This window comes from Lissotriton vulgaris, chromosome 8 (assembly GCF_964263255.1).
Source record: "Lissotriton vulgaris chromosome 8, aLisVul1.2, whole genome shotgun sequence".
Lineage (NCBI taxonomy): Eukaryota > Metazoa > Chordata > Amphibia > Caudata > Salamandridae > Lissotriton > Lissotriton vulgaris.
The window spans coordinates 684,825,620-684,853,519 of NC_141696.1; the positions used below are offsets into that span (position 1 = coordinate 684,825,620).

Consider the following 27,900-nt stretch of genomic DNA (forward strand, 5'->3'; position numbering starts at 1 on the left):
GATGTCTCTGGACTCTGTTTCAGATGATGGCTCTGTCTCAGATGTGTGACCTGGTGTACTTCAATATATACCGGAAAGTGGTTTGAGACACACCTGTGGCAGTAGGTGAGCAGTATGGCCTGGGTGTGCAGAGTCACATCTCTCTCTCCCCCCCTCTTCTCTTCTCTCTCGCTCTTCTCCCCGTCTCCTCCTCTCTCTCTCACTCTCACCCTCTCCCCCTTCCTACTCTCTCTCTCCCCCTCTCCTCTTCTCTCTCTCTTTCTCTCTCCCCTCTCTTCTCTCTCTCTCTCCCCTCTCTCTCCTTCTCTCTCTCTCCTTTGCTCTCTCGCTGTCCTTTGATGTGCGCAGGATGTTTTTTGTCTTGCAGGCTGTGACCTACGGATTTTGTTGAGGGGAGCCGCCGTGTGTCTTCATCTGATTTCTGTGTTAATTTCAATAAAGTTCCATTGTTTGCTTCAAAAAGTGAATGTGTGATGCTCATTCCTGTGACGACACATGCATGTCAACAGTTGTGATTGTGCAACATCAGGTGGATTATTTTGTACATGTTTCGGTGTAGCTGATGTGGCATGTCTTTGGTCGGGGGTGCCAGGGAGGGGTGGTCCTGGGTGTGGTGTCAGTGGGTGTTGTGGCCTTCTTGAGTGTCTGTGCTGCATGTTCAGTTGCTCTATGGCATCTGTTTGTCTTCAGGTGTAGAAGCGGGCTGTGCTCCTTTTTGTGGTGCAGGCTGTGGTTCGACTTTACACCAGGTCAGGGCAGGTGTACATTTCCCACTGCTTATCACGTGTTTTGTGTTCTTATCACCGGTCTGGCTGGTCGTTGTGAATGTTGAGGTGTGGTGTTGTCACGGGTTTTGTCACAGGAATGCCTACTCTACATCTCATTAGCAAAAGTTGCAGGGGCCCTCTGTGGCAATGTTTTTTGCGGCTGCTATTGTGTGAAAACTGGTGCTGTGGGCTGTTAGCACCAGCATGTGAATGGTGGAATAAATTTATCACAACTTTGGCTGCACAAATGTGCCGTTAATTTGGCGATAGCTCCTTGTGAATATGCCCCCTAGTCCTTATGGGGCTCCACTGTGAACAAGGGAATCTTTGGTAGTACCATCAATGCAACTGACCTTGAAAAAAACAAATTGCAGCTGGTGTCACAGTCAGGGTTTTTGTTCATCACTCACATGTAGAGACTGACTATGAGTCCCTTTATGAGTTCCAATTCATAGAGTTTTGAGAGGTACAGAAAAAGAATTCCTGGGTATTGAGAAGATTGAAAGTCGATATTTTTTCTTTTACCACTTTCCATCAATGTTTTCAAATAAAACGTATTTCTTTATTTGTTTCAGAAACGGATCAAACACTTCAGAAAACTTCAAGACTATTCATTTTGCGATTCTCTGTCCTTCCCCAAGTACTCTGGTGTGCTGCAAAGGGTTTGTTCAACTTTGGAGCAATCCCTTTGCATTGCTTGGCTCTATGTCGCTGTGGCTGCGACCCCTGCTATAAGGGCTGGGTTGAGATTTGAGTGTATCAGTGCAGGTTGGATGTAGTTGCAATACCGTTAAGAACTGCTAACACACCAGTTTCTGATATCACTAGTGTTCTTTAATTGTAATTGTTTTTTATTGCTGCAGGTGTGGAGGCCTGACTGAAGTTATTTATATCGAAACATATGCAAAATCACATTTTTGGAGTTTTATTCTCAGTCTTTTCTTCTCCAGTTATATATTCCCTAAGGTTCAGATACTTCAAAATAAATCCAGAGGAGCAAGCCTCTTCTTGGCTCTAGTTCCGACATGCTGTTGCACTCACGACGCCAGTAGTGCTTATCAATGTAATCCGTGCCATCTCTGCAACTTGTACATACTAGTTTCAAACCTGTGCTTGCCCTACCTATGAAATAATGGATCTCTGAGCACCCAGTGGATAAAAAATAAGCATTCCATAAGATCCCAGGGCGCAGGGAATACTATTGCTATGTTCTGTGTGTTTGTATGTATGTGCGCAGTTGGTAAAATGGGTATGATTAAATAGTGGCATTGCTTATTTGGATATGAGACAGGAGAAGACACAACTCTGTCTTCTCATCTTCTGCTGTCCACAGTACCTTCTAGGTAGTCGTTTCTGTGAGGGGCTACAGCTTATAAAGTAAATATCTTACTTTGGGAAATATCTTCCATCAACTGTGACATGCTCGCCAGTGATTGTAGCCTAGTCATCATAACACCTGCCCTGATAACCCCATAATCAGAAACACTACACACCTCATCATTACATCATATACATATGCACATCTGCACACATTTGCACATAAGACATGGTAGGAATGCCGCTTGCTCTCGGCAGTTTCAAATATTCCCTTTGCTCTTTAGGAGACAACCCTGACAGATTATCAGAAATAATAGTTGGGATGACTGACTTGCGTGACACTGGTTTGTGCCTTGATGATATAGCAATATTTCTCCCTAAAATTCCCCTCAATGAATTATTTATTCATGCATCAAATATGTGTGGTATTTACAGAAAAATTAAAAACCCTCACAAAAGATACTGCATCAATTGTCCCCTTTCTCCCGCCCCTTTCCCGAAACAGTCTCTCCTTTCTTTCACCATGACCAACTGACAACAATCTTTGTGAACCTCTCCCCTCTGTTTATAACTTTCTCCTTTCACTTGGGCAGAAGAAATGATGGAATTTATACCTCAGATTCTGTGGAAGCAGATTCTTCTGATCTGCGTCATTTTTTGTTCCACGTGGATCATTCTCCCCCGCTGAATTGATTAATTGCACCATGAGCAATTTGCCACTGAGGGAATGGCGATTGTTTATTTGTGCACTGTTATTATGGTAAGTAATAATGCAATTGTATGCAGCACATTAGCAAGAATACTAGAATACATTTCCTTAGCTGCTTTCTTCAGATAAGAAATGCAGTTCAGCACTGAATAAGATAATTGATTCAAATTAGTGCGAGCAATGCTTCAGTGCCCTGCTGCCGATGATTTTTCTGGCATTTAACAAGGTATCCTGAGCCAAAGGCAGGAAAATGTAATGAAGTGTCAGGGTCAATATCCCCTGAGAGACCAGGAAGTGAGAGTCTAAATCACAATTAGAATCTAATACCTAAATTATGACTCAGTGGCAATGTTAGAGGCACCTCAATGCCACCTCATCTAGTCGCTCACGCTGAAGTGAGGCTGCGCCAAGAGGACAACTCCTAAATAAAGACAAGCACTCAACTTGTGATAAGTGACCATGGAGGCATCCGAGAATGACCCCGCCCACTTCTTTAATGAATCACATGATGCTGCGCCTAGGGTCGAGATGCAGCCCTGCATGAATGTCATGGTGTCACTTGTTTGCCACATGACACACTATGCTTGCCAGTGGTCCTGCTCTGCTCCTTTGACCAGCAGCAGCATCCACATTCTTGACCTATAGCATGATACGTTTTACAGTGTGAAATTGTTTCTCTGCCAGCAGAGTCAACATTTCACCAAAATTGTGCATGTAGCAGATGTGTCATTGATGGTAGACCGAGGCAACATTTCTGTTATGCTGGCATAATCTTGCTTAATTACAATAATTTTGTGTTATGCTTTATTGAAATTATGCTATTATGCCCTGTCACATAATTAAGTAATTTAGGACCTGGCCACCTAGCCTGCCACTTGCTTGAGGCTTCGACCTCCTGCTTCTGGCCGCCTGAACCAGTTGTTGCCATTTGACAAACTGACACCACTGCTGGTCAGGTTTTCCCGCTGGAGTTTTCCGAGTCACTGTGATTGCACTAGTGGGCACCAAGACACCTAGCCTGCCACTTGCCTGTGGCCTCCAGTTCCTGTTTGTTCCAGCCTGATCCAGTAGCAGCCTAGCCTGCCACTTGCCTGTGGCCTCCAGTTCCTGTTTGTTCCAGCCTGATCCAGTAGCCACCGTTTGACCAAGGGACATTGACGCTGCCTGGGTTTTCTTGCTTGGGTTTTCCTGCCTGGGTTTTCTTGCCTGGGCTTTTCAAGTCACCAGTTTTCCCACCAACAGAAGCCCCGTCCACCCAAGGACCTACTTAATGAAGGCTGAGGCACGACCATGCAGCTGGAGCGCTGCAGGCCTGCCAAAGGAAAGCCTGTAAGGCCCATCTGCACATGGATGGTGACAGCGCCATGACCGTTGGCCGTCTCACCCCCGCAGATACACCACCACCAAGCTCTACACCCTCAACCCAGGATGCCGCAACAAACACTCCCAATGCGCTGACCCACACGCCAATGTAAGACCTTTCACCTGAACCCACTGCCACTTCAACTGCCACAGCACACAGACCAGCCCACTGACAAAGTTCCACACTGCAGACACCACCTTAACAAAAACACCAAAGAGCATGCGCCCTTCTCAATACATGCTCACTATGTAAACACACTACAAAGATTACAGGCCTCACCTCTATCATCACATCCAATGTCCTCTTTCTCAATGAGACCTTACACAACTCCACTTCTGTGCCAAACAGTGCCACCAAAATACCCGAAGGATACAAGATCCCTCAAAGCAGCTGCATCAACAAAGCTGGCGGAGGGATCAGCATCATACACATGGAATCCATCCAATGCCCCACCAAAAATGAGGACATTACCCCAGTCATGGAACACCTGCACTTCCGACGCCAAACAGACTGCAAAACCTCCATCAGGGGCACCCTTGTCTTTTGTCATCCAGGACCATGTCCCGTCTTCTGCAACTTCATTGCAAACTTCATTGCCCCCTCACAAAGCACTCCAACATCTACTTTTTCCTCTGCAACCTCAACTTTCATCTTGATGACCACAATGACATCAAAACTACCAACCTCCTCGACAGCATGAACACAATCAGAGTCACCTAACTCATCCATGACTCACGCACACTTCAGCCACACGCTAAGTAAGCCTCCAGTGACTGCAGCAGGTACAGCCATACGCTGGACCCTATCTTCACGTCCAGCGACCGCATCAGGTGCAGCCACACCATGGAACTCACCTGGACAGACTACTGCATTGTCCACTTCAGCATCACCAGCTCACGGATCTCCACCACCCGTCTGCCCAATGCCCCTACTGCAGCTGGAGCAAAGTTTTAAAAGGCAAATGGGTCAATGCCATCAACACCATCTACTCCATCTCCTCCAGAAACCTAGATCAGAATGTTAGAAACTTCAAGAATTGGATCACCAACTGCATCAACAGCGTTGCTTCTATCGTCAACAACACCCACAGAAGGTCCACGAAGCAGGCTAGCTGGTACAATGATGACCTTAGTACTGCTAAATGACACTGTAAACAACTGGAAAGGAGATGGCGCATCAGCAAGGACACAACTGACAAGGCCACCATCAAGACAGCCCTCAACCTTTACCACGGACAGTTGAGAAAATTGAAGAAAAAGGCCTTAGCCCCTTGCATCAAATAAAGCTCCAATAATAGCAAAGAACTCTTCAACATCATCAAACAATTCTCCAACAGTTTTGCTGCAACAGACAACATTACCCCCTTACAGAAACTCTGCGACAACCTTGCAAACTTCTTCCATGACAAGATCAACAACATCTACAGAAACTTCAAACTTGAGTCCAAGGTACCGACTTCTTCAAGCAACACACTGACCGCACTACCACCACAGACATACGACAAACTGAACGGAGCCGCTCCCCACACAGGACACCACCTCCATCATGAACCCAGTCCCCTCAGGGGCCCCAATCTACCCATGCCTTCACCACATCTTCAACCTACGCGGAGTCAGAATCAGCGATGTATTTACCATGTGTTCAACACCTCATTTGCCACAGCCTCCTTCCCTGAGTACTGCCAACATGCAGAAGTCAACGCCCTACTAAAGAAACCATCAGAAGACCCCAGTGAACTCAACAACTACCAACCAATCTCCCTGCTCCCTTTCCCAGTCAAAGTATTAGAATAAACTATCAACCAACAACTCACCTGACTTCTGAATTGTAACCTCCTACTCATCTTCTCCTAATCTAAATTCTGCAGCAAACACAGCACAGAGACAGCCCTCATAATGGCTACCAACAACATCTGAGCCCGACTTGACTAAGGGAAGACTACAGCTCTGATCCTCCTAGACATCTTGGTAGTGTTTGACAAGGATGCACAACATGGGCATCCAAGGAGTCGCTGTCAAACTGATCACCTCTTTCCTCACTGGAAAAGCACAAAATGTCAGTCTCCCCCTTCACCTCCGAACCCCAAAAAATCATCTGTGGAGTACCCCAAGGTTCCTCGCTCAGCCCCACCCACTTCAATACCTATATTACACCTTTGGCCAGCATCTTCAAAACCCACAGACTTGACATCATATTTTATGCCAACGACAAACAACTCATCCTCTCCCTCTCCGAAGACAACACCAAGACCAACTTCGACCAATGCATGATAGACATCACAAACTGAATGAAGGATAACTGCCTAAAGCTCAACATGGACACTACAGAGGTACTGATCTTCAGAAAGAAAAACTACCCATGGCACAAATCTTGCTGGACCTCAGAACTGAAACCAACTCCTATCTCCACTGGCCACGTTAGGAACCTATGTATCATACTGGACAACAAGCTAGCCATGATGACTCGGGTTATCTCCATCTCCTCGTCCTGCTCCGTCCCCTCTTCCTGCTTCTTCATCCTGCGCATGCTTCATAAGATATTCAAATAGCTACCCCAAAGCTCAAGACGTACCATCAACCAATCCCTCATCTCTAACCGACTGGACTGCGGCAAAGCTCTCTAGGCAGAGATCGCAGCTCACCTCCTCCAATGACTACAAACCATACAATAAACGGCAGCCAGACTTGTCCTGGATCTCCCTAGATGAACTCACATCACCTCCTAGCTTGTGGTTGTCGTGCCTTTTTTAGTGTGAACTGTATTCTCCCATCTAAAACAGACAGAAGAATGCATTTTGTGCTAATGGTCTATAAACTGGCCACCATTAAAGGAATCACATCATGGAACATTTGGCCTATTTTATACACCATTAAATATGTATTTTCAACAACCTTCATTGAAAGCTGTAGGCAGCTACATGCACAAATACAGTGATTGATAGCAGGCACACTATTGTGAAAAAATAACAAAGCTCGAACATTATTAATGAGTGTGCTAAGACCACTGTGGCTCCAAAGTAATTTACAGGTAATGGAAAGAGCAGCAGAGGGAAAGCCACCATTAGCACTCAAAATACCCCAAATGCAGGGGTCTCTTAGATATTTCCCCTTATAGGGACTTACTTTTGTAATCAAATAGCTATGATGTTTTAGTGGTCTAAAAATACTTATTTTTGCATTGCCTGGGTGGGTTATTAAATAATTTAGCATAGGCCAAAATGTTCCAATGACAATGGCTTTTTGATGCCAGTTTTACAATACAGACAATGTTTGTAAAGCTAAATGCCCTTGTACTGCTACAAACTATCACTGGCTAGTTTTATGAAGATGAAATTGCAAGGAATACAAGCAACAGATTGGTGCATGATCAAGGAGCTGAATAACCAAATGATGCAAACAAATGTTTTGATGTTCTCCATCAGTATACATTTGGACATTTGCCCAGATCACAATGTCTTCAAATGCCTTACAACTATCACCACTCAATGTACATTAATTTCTCTGACTTTATCTAGTAAGACCATGAGCGTTCCCTCTGAGATAGGTAGGTTCATAAATGTAACGTCTTTAATTCTCTGATGATGGCATTATTTTTTATCACACGCAGATGGGTCTCCAGGGCTCTTTGACTGCCTTGGAGGTCTGTTGCAAGGCAAATAACATCCAAATTATAAGTGACAAAAGCAAGATCTTAGTAGTAAGCAGGAAGTCAACTAATAAAGGGGCCTGTTATTAGTCCAAAGGGAAGTTCGAGAGAGTGGGATCAATAAAGTACCTGGGCGTGTTCCTCAATAAACGGGGCAATTATTCTGATCACCTAACATCGATGAAACATGCAATGTCCTCTTTGACTTTGACGGTCTGCAAACTATTGCGAAAATGGACAAACCCAATTTGTCAGCAACCTGTAAGGTTATTGATAACAAGCTTATGCCAACTTTGATGTGCTGAGCACTGACGTTTAGAGATCTCCTGGAGACTTGGTTGGACTAGACGCAAAATAAATGCTTCTGTACAGTATTTTCTCTTCCAAATTCTTCCCAAGTGTACTGTTTGCAGTTAGATTTTAACCTATCCAGGAAAAGCCTGGTGCTAAAAGCACACTTTTGGCATATACCTCGAAAGTGAAGACTGCAACCAGTGTATCAGTGAAAAATATCATCTGGAAAATTATGTAAAATGAAAAACTAAAGTGGCATAAATACCTGAGAGCTTCTTTTGAAATCTTGAAAGCACAAGATATTTGGGATAGTGCTCTGCCATCTAAAACACTTGGTAGGATTATGACAAAGCAGGCAAAATTAATATCAAGAGAACTTGACATTGAATCCACCTACAAATGTGTCTTCATAAACTCGGCTCCACTTTAAAACAACCTAGGTAGTATTACAAGTTTTCTGGATTATCTGTTGAAACTTCATATGAAAAACCAACTACTACGATTGAGGAGTGGTATAATTCCTCTCAAAGAGTACTACTACGATTGAGGAGTAGTATAGTTCCTCTCAAAGAGTACTACTACGATTGAGGAGTAGTATAGTTCCTCTCAAAGAGTACTACTACGATTGAGGAGTAGTATAATTCCTCACAAAGAGTACCACTTTGACCATAAAACTGGAATGACGGATTGTGCTTGTAGATTTTATGCGTCTGCATCTGAGTAATTAATTCACATTATTTTCATTTGTAAGACATTACTGGCCCAGAGACGTTATTGGCTGCGTACTTTTTTCGATCATGCTGGGAAGAAACCACTGCCTGCCTATCACCACCGATGCCCCAGCTTGTAGTCAGATTGATAAAGTTCATGCAGCATGCTATAAAGTTACTAGCTGCTGCTTCAAGCTAACACAAGCGACGGTAAGTGACGCTAAATACAAGTCTACACCATTTAACCTCAGTACTTCGTGGACTGCTAATCACCAATGATTACAAACATCCAGCAGATGTTGCCAAGACGGGGAAACAGTGAGCTCCTCTGCTCAGCATACTAGTCAAAGAGTACAATCACTTTGTACGGCTTGTGATACCAAATTGTAGAGCTGGAATGCAAGGTCACTTTACTGACTCGAACCATTTTCAAGTAATCGATCTCCAGTGAGGCAGCTTATAGCGACAATGGCAGTATTTAATTTAGAGATCAATCCTGAGGTTGTGAAATTGAGGGATTCTCTGTATAGCCTCTCAGACTTTTCCTGACGAGCTGTCGTTAAGTGACCTCCTCTCAGTGATGTAACAAACAATTTATCGTAGATTTTATACTATTTTCGACCTAGATTAAGGGAATAATTTAAAATCATTTAATCGTATTTTTGTACCTAGACTAGTCCTTTTTCTTATTGATAATTTTTTTCTGAATGATTCGGTTTTAAATTACTGCACAATAAATAATGTATTATTATTCTGCCTTCAGCTATCGCTTAATGTGAGACATGTCCCGAATTCTAAATCAGTCTTAAAGTATTCTCCATTGGCTGTAACCTGTTCCTCTCTTGTTTCCAAAGGTGATGGAAATCTGTCTTCATAAAATTCTGTAAATATGGCCCAAAACCCATAAAACTCTCACTTTTTCGCTACCCCAACTTGTTTGAAAAGGTTTTTTGGCATTGACACTTAAGTGGGTTTCAAAATGGCGACAACACTATTTCCAACTTAACACAAGCAATTTACTGTGGTAGATAACCTGCAACCCTAATACAAGAAAGGCCTTGGTGACTGTCAATGAGAACTGTGAATTCCATTCCCAAGGGACCTTCTGTCTAGATCACCCTTACTATGTCTAGAACACCCTTACTAGCCACACTGATTACTGCGAGTTAGCCCAGGGGATACTGAAAGCCCCTGTTCCAATGGCCATTTGCTTCCCAATATAAGATGACTGGATCTAGTTGGAACCAACAGTCAAGGTTTAGAGAAAGAGCATATCTAACACAGGAGCAGTAAATGGTTTGGTGACAGTATGTTCTGCAACTCCTAATCCACAATTGCAGCCAATACCTCTATTTGGCAAATGAAAATTGCACAAGATCCTTCTTTCTCTCCTAAGCACATTTCAAGGATCCAGTTCTCTTTCAGCTCCAGCGACACCATCCTGTATTACGAACATGGTACAATGGTCCACTCTGTGCTGTGGTGCACCCTTAACTGGATGTGCTGGCTGTAGTTAGCCACAGTGCACCTTATTACTGGTACCTGCACTTTAAACAACATTTTAGCGAGAAGAGGGTTGGCTGTTTAAAACCGTTGGTCTGAGTTGTATGGCAGATGGTAACCTGGTCTGCATTTAAATGGGCAATCACTTTTATTACACATTGCTATGTGTAAGTTTTTAAAATATACATTTAATTATGATTATTGATGACAAGAGGTATGCTTTACATATGGGTTTGTGCTGACCCCTTGATACAGCCAATAGCCCACTTTTTATATTTTTGGGTTCTGACCCTTTGCCAAAGTCAGTCGGCTGCCTTATTTAAATTGATACCCTTTATATTTCCACATCACATAGTCATGCACATCCATGGGGGGACTAGGAGCAGGGCCTGGCCACAGTCCAGGCTCTGTACCCAACTGCATGCCACTCATGGCCAAAGGCTGTGAGCAGCAGGTAGAATGGCACCAGTGGGGCATTGGAAGCACCGGCCAGGCCCTAAATCCCAACCTTATAATGCACATGGCCAAAGACTGTGACCGATGGGAGGTAGGGTGCCCAACCCCACGCCGTGCACAGTGATGGACATCCTCCTTTATGTTAAAAAGCTATAGATAGAAATTCCCTAAAAAACAGACATTCTAGTGACATTATAATTAGGAATTGTAATAATATCGTACTTTATATTAAAACCCTCTTAGAATTTCACTGAAAAAAACAAAGGTTAAGGGGCAATAAAGTTAAGTGGAAATAGCACTTATAAGACACTTGTTTAAAAGAACAAAACACATGAAGTTCACCAGTTATAGTTATGTCAAGTAACTATAACTCATGTACTAAAGTAACTATACTGGCACCATTGCGATGAAGTGCTTATTGCCTCCCATATTACATCAATCAAGACATTTTCTAGTAAATCATTGATAACATCAGTGCAACATCTGAAATTACATACATGATTAAAAAACTATGCATGGTGAAAGGGTGAGTTATAGTTACATTAGGACATGAGTTATAGTTACTTCTTCCTTCACATATGATTTAGTTATCGTCACACCCAATGATTTCGCAACTATTGACATATACGTTGATAAATCAACTTTGAATCTGATTATTTTGCAAACTCTATAAGCAATGGTTTCGTCTTTCATTTCAACAGCACTGGGAGAAAGAAAACATTTTGAACATCACTACAAATTAGAAGGCATCATAGAAAGCGTGCATCCTGGGAGAGTAATGTGTGAAAGAGAGTAGACAAGTCCTCGGGAAAACAGCCATATGCAACCCATCCGGGTACACACTTATCTATACACCTAAACCCCATCTTGTGTTACCTGTTAAACCATCTCTTTGAGACCAAGCAGCAAAAAGAGGTTATGGAAGATAGTGCATTGGGCACTTCAGAATGAACACAAAATTATCTGCCTCGGCTAAGTATGACTCCATTGTACCTAGTTCTATTGTTACCCTTTCATTTGATTGAACTTCATTGAATAACATAATATCTTAAAAGCTAAACTAACCGGTCTTCCTAAACAAAAAAAAGTTGTGATAATAACTATTAAAATACAAATTACACATTATAACTTACCATCACTGTCAAACCCATGAGTGAACTCGTGGCCAACAATCACACCAATGGCTCCATAACTTAAAGAACTGTGCAAAAAGAAGAATTATAAATTATTTTTTAACAGTACATTTGTGTCTTTTTTTGGCTACTTCCTAATTTGTATTCAATACAGTCAGGCGTCCATAAAGACGAGCGTCAAGTCATTGTTTTTCTTTGCATAAATTTGGTAATGAAAAAAGTGAAAACAAATATCAGCAAACATCAATATCAATTACTTCTTTCAATAAATGTATCAACCTAGCAAAATCTGGTAGTGTGATCTTTTGGTGGTAAAAATGATTATGCCTGAAACATGTGCCACATCTAATGGCACTCCTTACCAGAAGTGTATTTAAAATTGTGTGTTACACTACCATCTTCTTTTTTCTTAGGAGGTGTAATTAGCAAACTTTTGTAACAAATGAGTCTACTATAAGAATGACTTCAATACTGAAATCCAGTTGCATAATATATCATCACTATAGCTAAGAATAAATAATACCATAGTGTAAGTAATTAACAAAAATATATAAACCTTAATAGTTAAGCTTTTTGAGTTCAATACAAAAAAGAATAACAATAGATTGCAGTAGGGAGCAGGTCTACATTCAGTCCAGATTGATGAAAAGAATTAAATGCTGAAGGTTCGTACTGGAACGGAAATCAACTGTGTCTACATAAGATGACTCGAAGCGGCAGGGAAATTGTAGCCTGATTATTGAAGTGAATGATTTGTTATGTTGACAGATGGTGTTCTCATGGAGGAACTGGGGGCATATTCACAAGAAGCTTGCACCGCTGCTGCATCATTTTCTTTTATGTAGAGGCGGCGCATTCCATGCTCCATAGTAACAAAGTGACGCGTTAGGCACAATGTGTCACTTTTCACTGGCCTGCATTGTTTTTTCCTGCACTTGAACCGGCTGCTTAACATAACGTTAAACAGATGCAACGTAGGTGTTCACCTGTAAAATTGAACACAGAACCCACACTTTGATATTTATGATTTTTGGGGAAGTGACGCATCATTAACAAACAAAGCACAGAGTCCAAAAAGCATCAACATTCCTGTGCCTCAGCAACCGAGGCAGAAGAAATGGTGCATTGGAATAGGTTACTTAAATAGTACATACCCACAACACTTTGGCAAGCTCAACTACGCCATGGAGCTGCTCATACTGCAACTAGGAGCACCAAGAAGACCACCACCACCAGGGAGGTAGCGCAGGAGAAGGGAGTGTGTCTACCAACAGAGGACTACTCACATTGACCTCAGGGAGGGGAGCTCATCACCTATCACAGACTCAGGACAGGAGGAAGCCCATCATCCAGCACCTGAATCTGATGGCACCAAGGCTGCAGCCAACATCTCAGAGGTGCACCAACATCCATCCGATGGCCACACTGATAGCAGTATGCGCCTCTGGCATCTGGCTCCTTCCAAACCACCACAGCAAGAGTGGCAGGAATATCAGAGCCAACCTTTTCATCATTCCTACCCTCCGTCCTGGATGCCATCATAATTCTCACAACCCAGTACCTCATGTTCTCCAACACACAGCAGAAACAACTGTAAAACAAACAAGGAGTCTTTGCTAGTACTAGAGTCCCACATGTATTGAGGGCGATGGACTGCACACATTTGCAACTTGTTTCTCCTGCTGCTACATCCCACCTGTACTGCAATAGAAAGCACACATATTCTAACAACGTGCAGGGAACAGTGGACCATCTGGGGCTGTTCTTCAATGTGCTGGCAAAGTACCCGTGGAGTTCCTATGATGCCTACATCTTCAGGCACTCCGTCATCAGTCAGCGCTTCTAGAGTGGGATATATGGGAATGGCCTACTGGTTGGTAAGTATATCTGAAGCACATGACAGACCTCATTACAATCAATTATGTGTGATAAAATAGCCATTTTTGTGTTGGGTGAGTGAGACAGTGGGTATGCAGGAGGTGTTGCCTCATACTTGCACCTTTAGTAATGGCACATATGTAATACAACCCTGCAAGTCACACATGTCAAGACCTTCTAAGCCACTTCTTGAAAGGGTGGAAAGATCCTCACCAATGCAACACTATGAAAAATGCTGTGTTGCTACGCTGTGTGGAAGGGAGGGCCACCATGTCTGTTGTCTGTATCTCCAAAGGTATCTCCCAGGGTCATGCGGTATGTCATGTATCCAATATCTGAGAAAGTATGAAATAATTGGCCCTCTCCAGGTCATGTGTACTATGGAAATTTACATTAGTCAACATTGGCACTCTTGCCATCCTATGTGTGGTCCATTTTGTGGAACACAGACCTACTCTGTCAGTCCTCCAAGGGTTCAGACTGTGCAGCAAGGTAGACCTTCATGCTCAAAGTACATCTCACAGGAAATGCAACCACATATTCCCCATCTTGCTAATGTGCCTGTCTTAATGCTTTGCTGCCCATTGTGTGCCAGTGCAGGCTGAAAAATCCGGACACTGCTGTAAGTCCACAAATATGTCCTACACTTCCATAACTCGAAGAGGCAGTGCAGTGTTGATAGTTTACCAGTTGCACTGTACAGCTCAAGACTCCTATACATCTCTCCCCTTGTGTTCTGTCATCATAGTGGACATGGTGCACTGTCATGTGTAGACAATGATGTCCCACATTGCCAAACACTTGCTAATCTATCCATGGCAGTAGCTACTGAACAACAATGTCAATTACTGTCACATCCAAATATGTGTGAATGAATAGGACCACATAATGTGCACCAGGTACAAATTGAAAATCCAGAAATGTAGTAAGTCAGAAATGCCAAGAGTATCCCCCAACACAATAGAGAAGTGTGAGAGAAAAGTGTCTCTCAATGGCTACCTGACGCTCCAGCTGAGTAAATATTCGCCATATTCATGGCATTGAAACCCACAAGTATTACAAATAGTAAGTGTCTCACACAAGCCTGTATACTTGTATGTGTAGTACAATGTGTATGAGTCATACAGGACACATAACAGACATGTAGTGGAATGTGGGTCCATTATCCATCATGATCATTAAGTGACTGTTCCTCTCCTGTCTTTTCAGCTGACCAAAGATATGGTCTGCAGCCATGGGTCATGATCTCATTTGCACATCCCAAGATGGAGGGCCAATGGAGCTACAACCATGCACTTAACAAGACCCGGTCCATAGTGGAGCAAACTTTTGGAGTTTTTAAGTCTCGCTTTCGCTACCTCGACATGTCCAGGGGGAGATTGCTCTACTCCCTCAAATGGTATGTAAAATCATACTTGTGTACGCATCAATGTCCCATGGGATGAATAACTGAGGAACATGAAGGCCTGTGTGAGTATAATGAGGAAGATGAGGACCAAGTTAAAAAAAAACTACAATTGCCAGGACATGGTAGAAAGACAACATAGTACGGATTTTTTTTACGACACAAGAGTCTTATTGATGGACACAACTATATGGTCTTGATTAAAAAATTGTTCCAAAATGGCAATACATTCACTAACACTACTATTGTGTGAGCTATCTTACTTCATAGTCAGTGTAAACATCAAAGCACTCACCCAACAGTTATTAGCCTAGAACAAAGGTATGTTATAATGTGGAACAAACAATGCAGGACAAGTTATTGTGAATAACAAAATGTGTACATGTCAACAACATGTGCAAAATGTATGTACATTGGGAAGACATATAACAAACAAAGATTGCAATTTGGTAGTTTGCACATGCTGCGAGTATGTGTCATGGTGCAGTGTACTGATCATCAGACATTCTACCACAATAAAATGGGGTTGCAAATGCAAACATAGTGAAATGCAAAGTCGGAAAAGGAAAGAGAAATGAAAGCATTTCTTCTTCCTTTTGCCTAGTTGAAAAGGGCACAGTTTTCTCAAGCTAAACTCAATGCAATGCGCTGCTTCGCATTACTGGCAAGAAAATTACAAAAAAAAGATTTTGCGTTGTTTTGCGCCACTTTTGTGACTCAAACACGGGGTAAAAGCTTAGTAAATCTCCCCCAAAGAGTGAGAAAATGAAACAATTGCTTTAATGCAATGACTATATGCAAGGTAACTGATGCCAAGGTAGCATGTATCAATGCATTCCTGGTCATTGTAGAGTAATGTGTAATTAAACGCCCAGATGAACGTTTTGTGTGAATACATACCCACATCCTAAGTTCAATGAACCCCTCAATATAGCAAAGTAATGTGATGCATGCAGATTGTAAATATCTACCCCCTTGGAATAAATCATACTTGCTTTGGCTAACCAGCTGGCCTAGTGATCACCAAAATATACGCAAATAATTGAGTCAAAGACAGATGTGCATTGGTACTGTGCATGTGCCACACAGATGTATGACGTTACAACGCATGCTTTTACCACACATGCCTTTACAACACGGTTTTTACAACGCATGCCTTTACAACGCAATGTGCTTTGGGGCGCTGGATAGTGAATAGTTTAATTTACTATTCCAACTCCAGTCCCCGTGGATAGTAGGGAAGGTGTTGGATAGTACATTAAACTTATTCCCTATCCTAGAGCGCCCCCCAGCGCAATGCGTTGTAATGGTTTGCGTTGTAAAAGTTGCGTCGTAAAGGCACTGCGTGGTAAAAGTTGCGTTGTAAAGGATGTTCCCCGTGCCACACATATTGTTCCATGCCCAAGCCCATACAGCAGATGTGTGTGTGCCACAACATGAAATGGTGGTTGTTGTGTATTCCTCTATGGCAGTGGTTCCCAACCTTTTTTGACCTGTGGCTCCATTGACCCATTGGCCATTTCCCGTGGCGGGCGGGGGGATGTAAGTTGGGCCTCAGGAGTACTTGCATTTTTCTCCCTGAAAATAATTGGGATGAAGCTGATGAATGTATTATAAACATATATGCAGCGTGTTTCATATTACTAAGATGGTGCCTCTAATAAAATATTCCTAGTTACACGTCTTTGACCATGCCTTTTTTAGAGTACCCCCACAAACTTTTCTATCCCACCTACAGTGCTACATAGCACCCCATAAGCATATAGGACCCATAGCCAAAGTGTTTCCGCACTTCAAAGAATATTTGTGTGCACTTCCATTTCTAGCCATTTCATACGTGCCAACACATCTATCTCAGCAGGGTGACTCAAGGTTTTTAAAACCAAATACAGCTTTATTGTTGCTTTCCCCATCCTAGAATTTCCTCCAAATCAATGCAGGTAACATAAATTCCTCAGATTTATTTTTTAAATGTCCCTCTTTCTTGCTTCCAAATGTTGGCATTGTGCCGTATATGGTGTTTTACTTCCCTGTGCTCAAGGAGAGAGCAGGCCTGTCTGGAAATCTGAATGTACTGAAAGAAATGTGTACTGGAAGTGCCTATGATTCAAGTACAAATGTCAATACTTAATAATACTTAGTGTGTTTAATAGGCAAAACAACTGTACTTTCCTAACAACTTGCATTTGGGTAAAATGCATTTGGAAAAAACAAAACTATTAACAAGTCTAACAAAATAAATCAGGCATCTTCCACTTATTATGGGAGTGTTGGAACATGGGGACCCAGTGAAATATGAAGGTCATCTCTCTAGACATGCCATCAATTAAGCACTACGTTTATAGCTTTAGACATGTCACTTACAAATCATCAACATCCTGCGTGTAAATCTAATTAGTTTCACTGAAGCCAACAGACCCTTCAACATTGCTTGGCTAGGTTAGACAGCTCCCCAGGGAGTCACTGCGCACAGTTTGGGAACCATTGCACTACACTGCGCTGCACTGTAAAACACACATTCTGCCAATTGTGTCAATGTAAACAGATGCATTAGCCTAATGTGGGACACATTGCACATCGTGTCATCTGGGTGGCAGGATTCCAAGCTGATGCATGAAAAAACAGCATTGTAAATTGACATGCATTGTGCGTATATTACGCATTGCCTATTTTGCCATGGGTGCCTTTTGACAAAAACGACGCATTTGGTGAAGACGTGATGCATTCGCCCAGGATATGATGCAATGGCTCTGCCATGCTTCAAACCAGAAAGTGTGCAGTTACTTTCACTTTCCCTTACAGTCTTTTTGTCTGTGCTGGCTGGTGGCGGCGTCTGTTGGTTACTGAAAAGGGTGGTGCTGTTCATTGGTCTTGCTGGTGTCTGTGCTGTCCCTGTTGTGTACCAAAAGTTTGTTTTATATCTTGCATTTGTAAATTGTATTGTTTTGCTCACTGTTGTTGTTGTTTAAGGGATTTGCATTGTTAGGGGTAGTTGGGGGGATTTTAGGAAGAGTTCTTGTTATTAAAGGAATTTTAGTTTGGAAGGGATATGTCTGGAATGGGCAGATCGAGGAATAAGTTGGAGCAGGCGTTTAGTGGCTTCCTCTGACTAATCATGCAATACCTGCCCAACATAATTGCGAGTGGGGGTTGAGTAATCCAGGGGTACCCACCCTGAATTGGAAGACGTATTGAGGGCAGGAGAAACAGCACATGCTCCAGATATTCAAAGTGGACAGGACTCTGCATCAGCTTAAGAATTACTGGGCATATGTGGTCAGCCAGGTAGCTGACCTCATTGATCACCTTGGCATTGATGTGGGAGGAGCTGTTGGTAAGCACATACATCATATATGCCAAGAGTTTGTAGCTGAGCCTCCTTTGATAATATCAGATATTGCTTCAATTACTCAGAGTCACATATGTTTTATGGTTAGAATGCCATGCTCCACCAGCCTTGTGCAGGTAGTGTTGTCACCGGGCACTACAGGTCATTACTGACTCGCAAATGTGTGTGCCAACCACAATGTATGTTACAGTTGAGTCCACTCACATGTAATCATGCTAACGGTTTTACAGGCTGCTCAGGGCACATTGAACCGTTTCTCATATATGTTGTTGTGCAGATGTTCCCACTTCCTCATTGTGCCCGTACATAGAATGGATGGACAATGTCAATTTACTGTGCAGCATTAACATGTACTCAGCTTAGTGAAGACAAGGAACGAGCACGGCTACTGCCTGATGTGTGGAGCATTGTAATGGACATGTATAGATATGAGAAAGGGACAGCTAATGTGATACCTTGCAGAGTGTGGTATGGCAAACCATTAGGTTCACATACCCATTAAATGCAGGCACCCTTGCACCGTTTTGCACTTGGTCTACACTCTGTGCACCTGATTCCTGATTCACACATAAAATCCGTGAACAATTCAATCTGCCTTACCTATGTGTATCATTATGTTGTATCAAATGTGCCATATGCTACATGTTCAACGTGCTGATTTACATAGACTATTGCTAATTCAATGTGCTGTGGTTCTAAGGTCCAGTATATATGTTATACATTGACAGTGCAATGTACCATGTTATGTCTTGTAGGTGTTACAACCAAATGGACCTTTGACTACGCACTCTGTTTTGTTTTTTGACGGTGTACTTGTTGAAAACAAATTTCTGGAGTGTGGTTGGTGCAGGATGTGAGTACCCTTCTGAGCCTCAGGGTCAAAGTATGAATGTCAATGCGTGTTTCCTGTATCACAAGATTCACATTCACATCCGCACTCTCTTTTCTTTTCATATGCAGGTGAACAAATGTGTTAAATAAACTTCTTTACTCGATTGTTTGACTGTTCATTTCATTTCATTTAATTTTCATGAAATTTTTTTTCTCATTTTTCATTTTCCTTATTACTTCAGTAATTTAATGATTGTACATTGCCCGATGCATTTCGAGCTACACAGCTCTTCCTCAGGGGACTTTAAATCTGAAAACAAATACATTCCTTTACTAATGGTGTACCAGACTTGTTTACGACAAGCAATTCATATTGGTAGTCAAATACTCAAACATTTACTTTAAACCGATACAATTGCAGGTGAGATCACAATTCTCAAGTTCCCCAGCGTGCAAAAAAGAAGAACTCGAGCTGGTTTATAACCTTATGTCCCGGTGTTTGAATGAATAGATAAATAAATAAACACGTGTGTTTATGTCAACACTACCATGTAACTGACCTGTACCCTTGTAAGTAGGTCTGTGTGCTGAAAGGAAAAAGAAAATGACACTCTTATAGTCTAACTAAAAGGGTTCTTTGAATAAATTGCGCAAGCGTGTTACTCCCGTAAGGGGTTCTATCCTTCTCTTACCGTGTATCTGGATGTACGATTTCCCGATGGTGGCCCCTCGGCGTGCGTCGTTCTATCTACAGAATCTCTATGGTTTTTATGCCGGTCACGTGGGACGGGCTAAGATTGCTTTTTAAAAAAACGTTCGCGGCGTGTGACGTGCTTCGCTCTGTTATTGGTGCACTGGTCACGTGGGGCGGATTGTAAACACGGTGAATTTAACTGTTTGTTGGCGCGTCTAACGTGCGTTGTGAGAGATGTGTGTGTGGTGTAATCTACACTGATCTATAGACGATCATGGTGAACGCGGTGATAAAAAAGTAAACATATAACAAAGTAAAAATATAACAAAGCTCGTGGGAAAGGGTATCTAAAATTTTACAGTTTTACAGTGTTATGCAATTCATACATGATGCTGGGGAACGTAATAGAAAAAATACATAATTGCTCAAACCTAGTATGTACATGTTATACACAATTGTATACACTGCAATTATCAGGTCTGTACATGGCAACTTCGATCATATTGAGTGCAGGGCACCCTATGTAGTCCATATTACGGGATGATGCTACAAGAAGCAACTAAATTCGATCCTTTCATTTAACCCTTTTGGGTGAAGGGTACACAAAAAATTGATCCAAAATGTTTCTCTTCGTAGTAGGTGGTTGTTCGTGTCTCTTCCTGGCAAATTCTCAACTTTTTCTAGAATACAAAATTTGAGTTGTGATGGATTATGTTTGGCCTCGTTGAAGTGCACTGCAACTGTAGATTTTTGATTTTTCAACCTGATGTTACTCTTGTGTTCAACCACACGGGTTTTTATTTTTCTCTGAGTTTTTCCCACATATGCGAGGCCACACGGGCATTTCAACAAGTATATTACGTTGCTTGTATCACATGTGCCTGTTACTTTGAGTGTAATTGGTGTGCCTTTAGTGGGGTGATTGATCACGTTACCCTTGATTATTGCCGAACAGTTTCCACAGTTGTGACAAGGAATGGTTCCTTTGTGTGCATCCGTGCTTATATGTTGTGGTGTTTTAATTAATTCCTTCAGATTTTTTGTCCTCTCATATGCAAATATCGGTATTTTACTGAACAATCCTTTGAAATCCTCCTCCAGGGCCAATAGTGGCCAGTGTTTCATTATGGTTTTCTTGATGGAGAAGCTTCTGGTTGAGAATTTTGAGACAAATACGGTTCTTTGTTCTTCCGGTTTGACTTGTGTGGATAACAGGTGCTTTCTCTGTAGTTTGTCTGCTCTTTCAGCGGCTGCTTCCAGGATGGGTTCGGGATATCCTCTATTTTTGAATTTGAGTAAAGTGTCTTTTTTGTGTTTGTTGTACAATTCTGTGGTAGAAGCTATTCTCTTGATTCTGATCAGTTGGGAAAATGGTAGGTGTTTTTTTAAGGATGGTTGATGGAAACTTTTGTAGTGAAGAAGATTGTTTCTGTCGGTTGATTTGGTGAACACACTGGTGGTTAATTCTCCTTCGTGATTGGAGATGGATACGTCCAAGTAGGATATTGTGTCTTCTTTGATGGTAAAAGTAAACTGGATTCTTTCGTGGATGTTGTTGAGTTGCTGTAAGGCGGTGAGTAGAGTGTTTTTTGTTCCTTTCCATAATACAAATATATCATCAATATATCGTTTGTATAGGATCAGATTGTTGAACCAAGTCTGTTGATTCAGTATGTTGTCAAGTTCAAATCTATGCATAAACGTATTTGCATAAGTGGGAGCTGCACAATTTCCCATCGATGTTCCCGATGATTGTACGTAAAATCTCTCCTTCCATGTGAAGTAACTGTGGAATAAGGTGAAGTGAATGAGTTCTAATATGAATACCTTCAAATCTTCATTCTTTTCCTCGTTTACCAAAAAACTTTCAATGGCGTTCATACCTAAGTCGTGCGGTATGGAGGTGTACAATTACTTCACGTCTATCGTGGCCATAATCATATCTTTGGTGAATTTGTCTTTGTGTTCTTCAAGGATGTTTAAAAAGTGAGTTAGTGTCCTTCACATACGTGGATGATTTCTGGACGATGTCCTGTAAGTGTCGGTCAATGAACTTTCCAACTGGTTCATGTATCGATCCCACTGTAGATACAATTGGTCGTAATGGCGGTTTGGTGGGGTGCTTGTGTATCTTGGGTATCATGTATATGTACGGTATTGCAGGGTTTGATTTCAGTAGATACTCTTTCTCTTTTTGGCCTATTACGCCATTTTTTATTGCCTTTTCAATGATGTTGACTAGAATTTTCTCAAATTCCTTGGTTGGGTCTCTTTCCATCTCCATGTAAATTTCTTGGTCTTTGACATGTGTATCCACCTCCTGTTCATAGTACTCTGTGTCCATGATAATGAGTGCGCCACCTTTGTCTGCTTGTCGAATCGTGATCTGTTTGTTATTGGCCAAATTTTGCAATGTTTGTTTGTCTTTTGGAGATAAGTTTGTTTGTTTGGATCTTGGTTTTTTGAAAATTTCTTCTATTTCCTTGGTTATGACTTTTTCGTATGCGTCCAATACTTTATGGCTTACTGGTGGTGTAAATTTGCTTTTTGTTCTTAGGCCCATTAATACATTCCCTTGAGATGGTGTAGGTGTCTCCACAATGTTTGAAAAAAAGTGCCGTAGTCTTAGGGATCTAAGAAATTTGTATAGACACACCTTGGTTTCCAGTATATTGGAGTGGTACGTGGGTACATATGATGATCCCTTTTGTAGAGTCTGTGTTTCATTGGGTGTCATGTCGTATTTCGATATATTGATAACTAAGGTCTCTGACTCCTGGTATTTTGTGCCACTGATTCTGTGTTTGTTTGTTTTCTTCCCCCGCCGGGTTCTGTTTGAGGTCCAGGGCCTTTCTCTAAAAAAGGTGCCTGATCGGGTTTATTTAACACATTTGTTCACCTGCATATGAAAAGAAAAGAGAGTGCGGATGTGAATGTGAATCTTGTGATACAGGAAACACGCATTGACATTCATACTTTGACCCTGAGGCTCAGAAGGGTACTCACATCCTGCACCAACCACACTCCAGAAATTTGTTTTCAACAAGTACACCGTCAAAAAACAAAACAGAGTGCGTAGTCAAAGGTCCATTTGGTTGTAACAGTTTAGCATCTGAGCAGATTGACTACTCGCACCGCCATCATGCAATCTGAAGAAATAGCGCACACTACAACAATAAGAGCTGAAACGCTAATGTTTAACGAGGATGACACCAACAGGATATACTCACTAATAGAGGAATCTGATGAAATACATCCGGGTACCGGAACAAGGGAAGCAAACATCAAACAATTACTGTACATGTCAAAAAAGATCATAAATCAACGATTACATGCAAGCACACTAATAAGGTACCACAAATCGCAGCGAATTCCACGTGGATTAAGGATATCACTCAAGTCAACATTGTGCAAAAATAACGCAAGATTCACTGAGAGATGGTACGCAATTTTGAATAAATGCTCACTCGATCTCATCTTACTGATAGTGGAGGAATTAGCAAAAGTATTAGAAGACCTGACCAAGGAAATTGACCTGTTAAAAGAAGATTTAAACAAAATGGTAACCAAAGAAGAGTGGGACCAGATACTTATAGACACCACCAAAAAAGTAGAGGAATACACTAAAGAAATAAACGACCGCAAACTAAGAAAATTCAAAAGAGATACCACAGATTACCGCCTCGGAGAGGTATACACTTGGGCAGACATTTATGCTAGAAGGAGACAGCAAAAACCCAGCAATGACAAATCAACTGATGAAACATCTTCTGATGACTCGCAACCAAGAAGAGGATTCTTTGATAACAGAAGACCACGTAATGCCCCAGGTGGCAGACAAACTCAAGGCACGGAGTCATCAACACCCAGTACTTCCGGAACATCTACCACCCAAGTCTCACCCGATCAGGCACCTTTTTTAGAGGAAAGAAAACAAACAAACACAGAATCAGTGGCACAAAATACCATGAGTCAGAGACCTTAGTTATCAATATATCGAAATACGACATGACACCCAATGAAACACAGACTCTACAAAAGGGATCATCATATGTACCCACGTACCACTCCAATATACTGGAAACCAAGGTGTGTCTATACAAATTTCTTAGATCCCTAAGACTACGGCACTTTTTTTCAAACATTGTGGAGACACCTACACCATCTCAAGGGAATGTATTAATGGGCCTAAGAACAAAAAGCAAATTTACACCACCAGTAAGCCATAAAGTATTGGACGCATACGAAAAAGTCATAACCAAGGAAATAGAAGAAATTTTCAAAAAACCAAGATCCAAACAAACAAACTTATCTCCAAAAGACAAACAAACATTGCAAAATTTGGCCAATAACAAACAGATCACGATTCGACAAGCAGACAAAGGTGGCGCACTCATTATCATGGACACAGAGTACTATGAACAGGAGGTGGATACACATGTCAAAGACCAAGAAATTTACATGGAGATGGAAAGAGACCCAACCAAGGAATTTGAGAAAATTCTAGTCAACATCATTGAAAAGGCAATAAAAAATGGCGTAATAGGCCAAAAAGAGAAAGAGTATCTACTGAAATCAAACCCTGCAATACCGTACATATACATGATACCCAAGATACACAAGCACCCCACCAAACCGCCATTACGACCAATTGTATCTACAGTGGGATCGATACATGAACCAGTTGGAAAGTTCATTGACCGACACTTACAGGACATCGTCCAGAAATCATCCACGTATGTGAAGGACACTACTCACTTTTTAAACATCCTTGAAGAACACAAAGACAAATTCACCAAAGATATGATTATGGCCACGATAGACGTGAAGTCATTGTACACCTCCATACCGCACGACTTAGGTATGAACGCCATTGAAAGTTTTTTGGTAAACGAGGAAAAGAATGAAGATTTGAAGGTATTCATATTAGAACTCATTCACTTCACCTTATTCCACAGTTACTTCACATGGAAGGAGAGATTTTACGTACAATCATCGGGAACATCGATGGGAAATTGTGCAGCTCCCACTTATGCAAATACGTTTATGCATAGATTTGAACTTGACAACATACTGAATCAACAGACTTGGTTCAACAATCTGATCCTATACAAACGATATATTGATGATATATTTGTATTATGGAAAGGAACAAAAAACACTCTACTCACCGCCTTACAGCAACTCAACAACATCCACGAAAGAATCCAGTTTACTTTTACCATCAAAGAAGACACAATATCCTACTTGGACGTATCCATCTCCAATCACGAAGGAGAATTAACCACCAGTGTGTTCACCAAATCAACCGACAGAAACAATCTTCTTCACTACAAAAGTTTCCATCAACCATCCTTAAAAAAACACCTACCATTTTCCCAACTGATCAGAATCAAGAGAATAGCTTCTACCACAGAATTGTACAACAAACACAAAAAAGACACTTTACTCAAATTCAAAAATAGAGGATATCCCGAACCCATCCTGGAAGCAGCCGCTGAAAGAGCAGACAAACTACAGAGAAAGCACCTGTTATCCACACAAGTCAAACCGGAAGAACAAAGAACCGTATTTGTCTCAAAATTCTCAACCAGAAGCTTCTCCATCAAGAAAACCATAATGAAACACTGGCCACTATTGGCCCTGGAGGAGGATTTCAAAGGATTGTTCAGTAAAATACCGATATTTGCATATGAGAGGACAAAAAATCTGAAGGAATTAATTAAAACACCACAACATATAAGCACGGATGCACACAAAGGAACCATTCCTTGTCACAACTGTGGAAACTGTTCGGCAATAATCAAGGGTAACGTGATCAATCACCCCACTAAAGGCACACCAATTACACTCAAAGTAACAGGCACATGTGATACAAGCAACGTAATATACTTGTTGAAATGCCCGTGTGGCCTCGCATATGTGGGAAAAACTCAGAGAAAAATAAAAACCCGTGTGGTTGAACACAAGAGTAACATCAGGTTGAAAAATCAAAAATCTACAGTTGCAGTGCACTTCAACGAGGCCAAACATAATCCATCACAACTCAAATTTTGTATTCTAGAAAAAGTTGAGAATTTGCCAGGAAGAGACACGAACAACCACCTACTACGAAGAGAAACATTTTGGATCAATTTTTTGTGTACCCTTCACCCAAAAGGGTTAAATGAAAGGATCGAATTTAGTTGCTTCTTGTAGCATCATCCCGTAATATGGACTACATAGGGTGCCCTGCACTCAATATGATCGAAGTTGCCATGTACAGACCTGATAATTGCAGTGTATACAATTGTGTATAACATGTACATACTAGGTTTGAGCAATTATGTATTTTTTCTATTACGTTCCCCAGCATCATGTATGAATTGCATAACACTGTAAAACTGTAAAATTTTAGATACCCTTTCCCACGAGCTTTGTTATATTTTTACTTTGTTATATGTTTACTTTTTTATCACCGCGTTCACCATGATCATCTATAGATCAGTGTAGATTACACCACACACACATCTCTCACAACGCACGTTAGACGCGCCAACAAACAGTTAAATTCACCGTGTTTACAATCCGCCCCACGTGACCAGTGCACCAATAACAGAGCGAAGCACGTCACACGCCGCGAACGTTTTTTTAAAAAGCAATCTTAGCCCATCCCACGTGACCGGCATAAAAACCATAGAGATTCTGTAGATAGAACGACGCACGCCGAGGGGCCACCATCGGGAAATCGTACATCCAGATACACGGTAAGAGAAGGATAGAACCCCTTACGGGAGTAACACGCTTGCGCAATTTATTCAAAGAACCCTTTTAGTTAGACTATAAGAGTGTCATTTTCTTTTTCCTTTCAGCACACAGACCTACTTACAAGGGTACAGGTCAGTTACATGGTAGTGTTGACATAAACACACGCGTTTATTTATTTATCTATTCATTCAAACACCGGGACATAAGGTTATAAACCAGCTCGAGTTCTTCTTTTTTGCACGCTGGGGAACTTGAGAATTGTGATCTCACCTGCAATTGTATCGGTTTAAAGTAAATGTTTGAGTATTTGACTACCAATATGAATTGCTTGTCGTAAACAAGTCTGGTACACCATTAGTAAAGGAATGTATTTGTTTTCAGATTTAAAGTCCCCTGAGGAAGAGCTGTGTAGCTCGAAATGCATCGGGCAATGTACAATCATCAAATTACTGAAGTAATAAGGAAAATGAAAAATGAGAAAAAAAATTTCATGAAAATTAAATGAAATGAAATGAACAGTCAAACAATCGAGTAAAGAAGTTTATTTAACACATTTGTTCACCTGCATATGAAAAGAAAAGAGAGTGCGGATGTGAATGTGAATCTTGTGATACAGGAAACACGCATTGACATGTCTTGTAGGTGGACCTGCACCCTACACTACAGCTGAGGTGGACAGATTCAAGGATCCGTATGCTACCAGTGAGTGTCACCTGAATGGTTTCCTGTGTTATGCAAGGATTGTCAGTGAAGTTGGATAATGGTTGCAATGACATGTTCCAGGGGCATCCTAATTCCAATGAAAAAATGTGTTCCATACATGGTACATCACAAATGAAATAGGATATAGTTTCATGTGCAGTAGATAGTGTGTGTATGTGCATGTATTTCATAGATATGCAGGCCCACATGATAAATGGTTTAACGAAGGAGCAATGACCAAAATGCCATAGTCTGTTCAAGTATATGGGAGTGGAATTATTGGTGAACACAGCTTTAAATGGTTCAACTTCAAACTGCCTGTTAGGGCACAAGCTATTACTTGAACTAAATGTAATGAGGCTTGGAATGCCCCTCCAGGTATTTTGATTAGCTAATA

At 41.5% G+C, this 27,900-nt stretch overlaps 2 protein-coding genes across 2 annotated transcripts in view; one reads left to right on the plus strand and one right to left on the minus strand.

Moving 5' to 3' along the window:
- The window catches only part of PHEX (phosphate regulating endopeptidase X-linked), a 1,438,972-nt gene that overhangs the window by 76,530 nt on the left and 1,334,542 nt on the right, over positions 1-27,900 (minus strand). The window contains exon 17 of the mRNA XM_086934549.1: positions 11,898-11,965. Within this exon, the coding sequence (XP_086790675.1) occupies positions 11,898-11,965 (68 nt within the window). The remainder of the gene's footprint in view (positions 1-11,897; positions 11,966-27,900) is intronic.
- Positions 20,619-26,252, plus strand: LOC147697880 (uncharacterized). Its single transcript, XM_086933586.1, has 2 exons — positions 20,619-20,703; positions 24,257-26,252. The coding sequence occupies exons 1-2, from the start codon at positions 20,675-20,677 to the stop codon at positions 26,250-26,252; spliced, it is 2,025 nt and encodes a 674-aa protein (XP_086789712.1). The 5' UTR covers positions 20,619-20,674.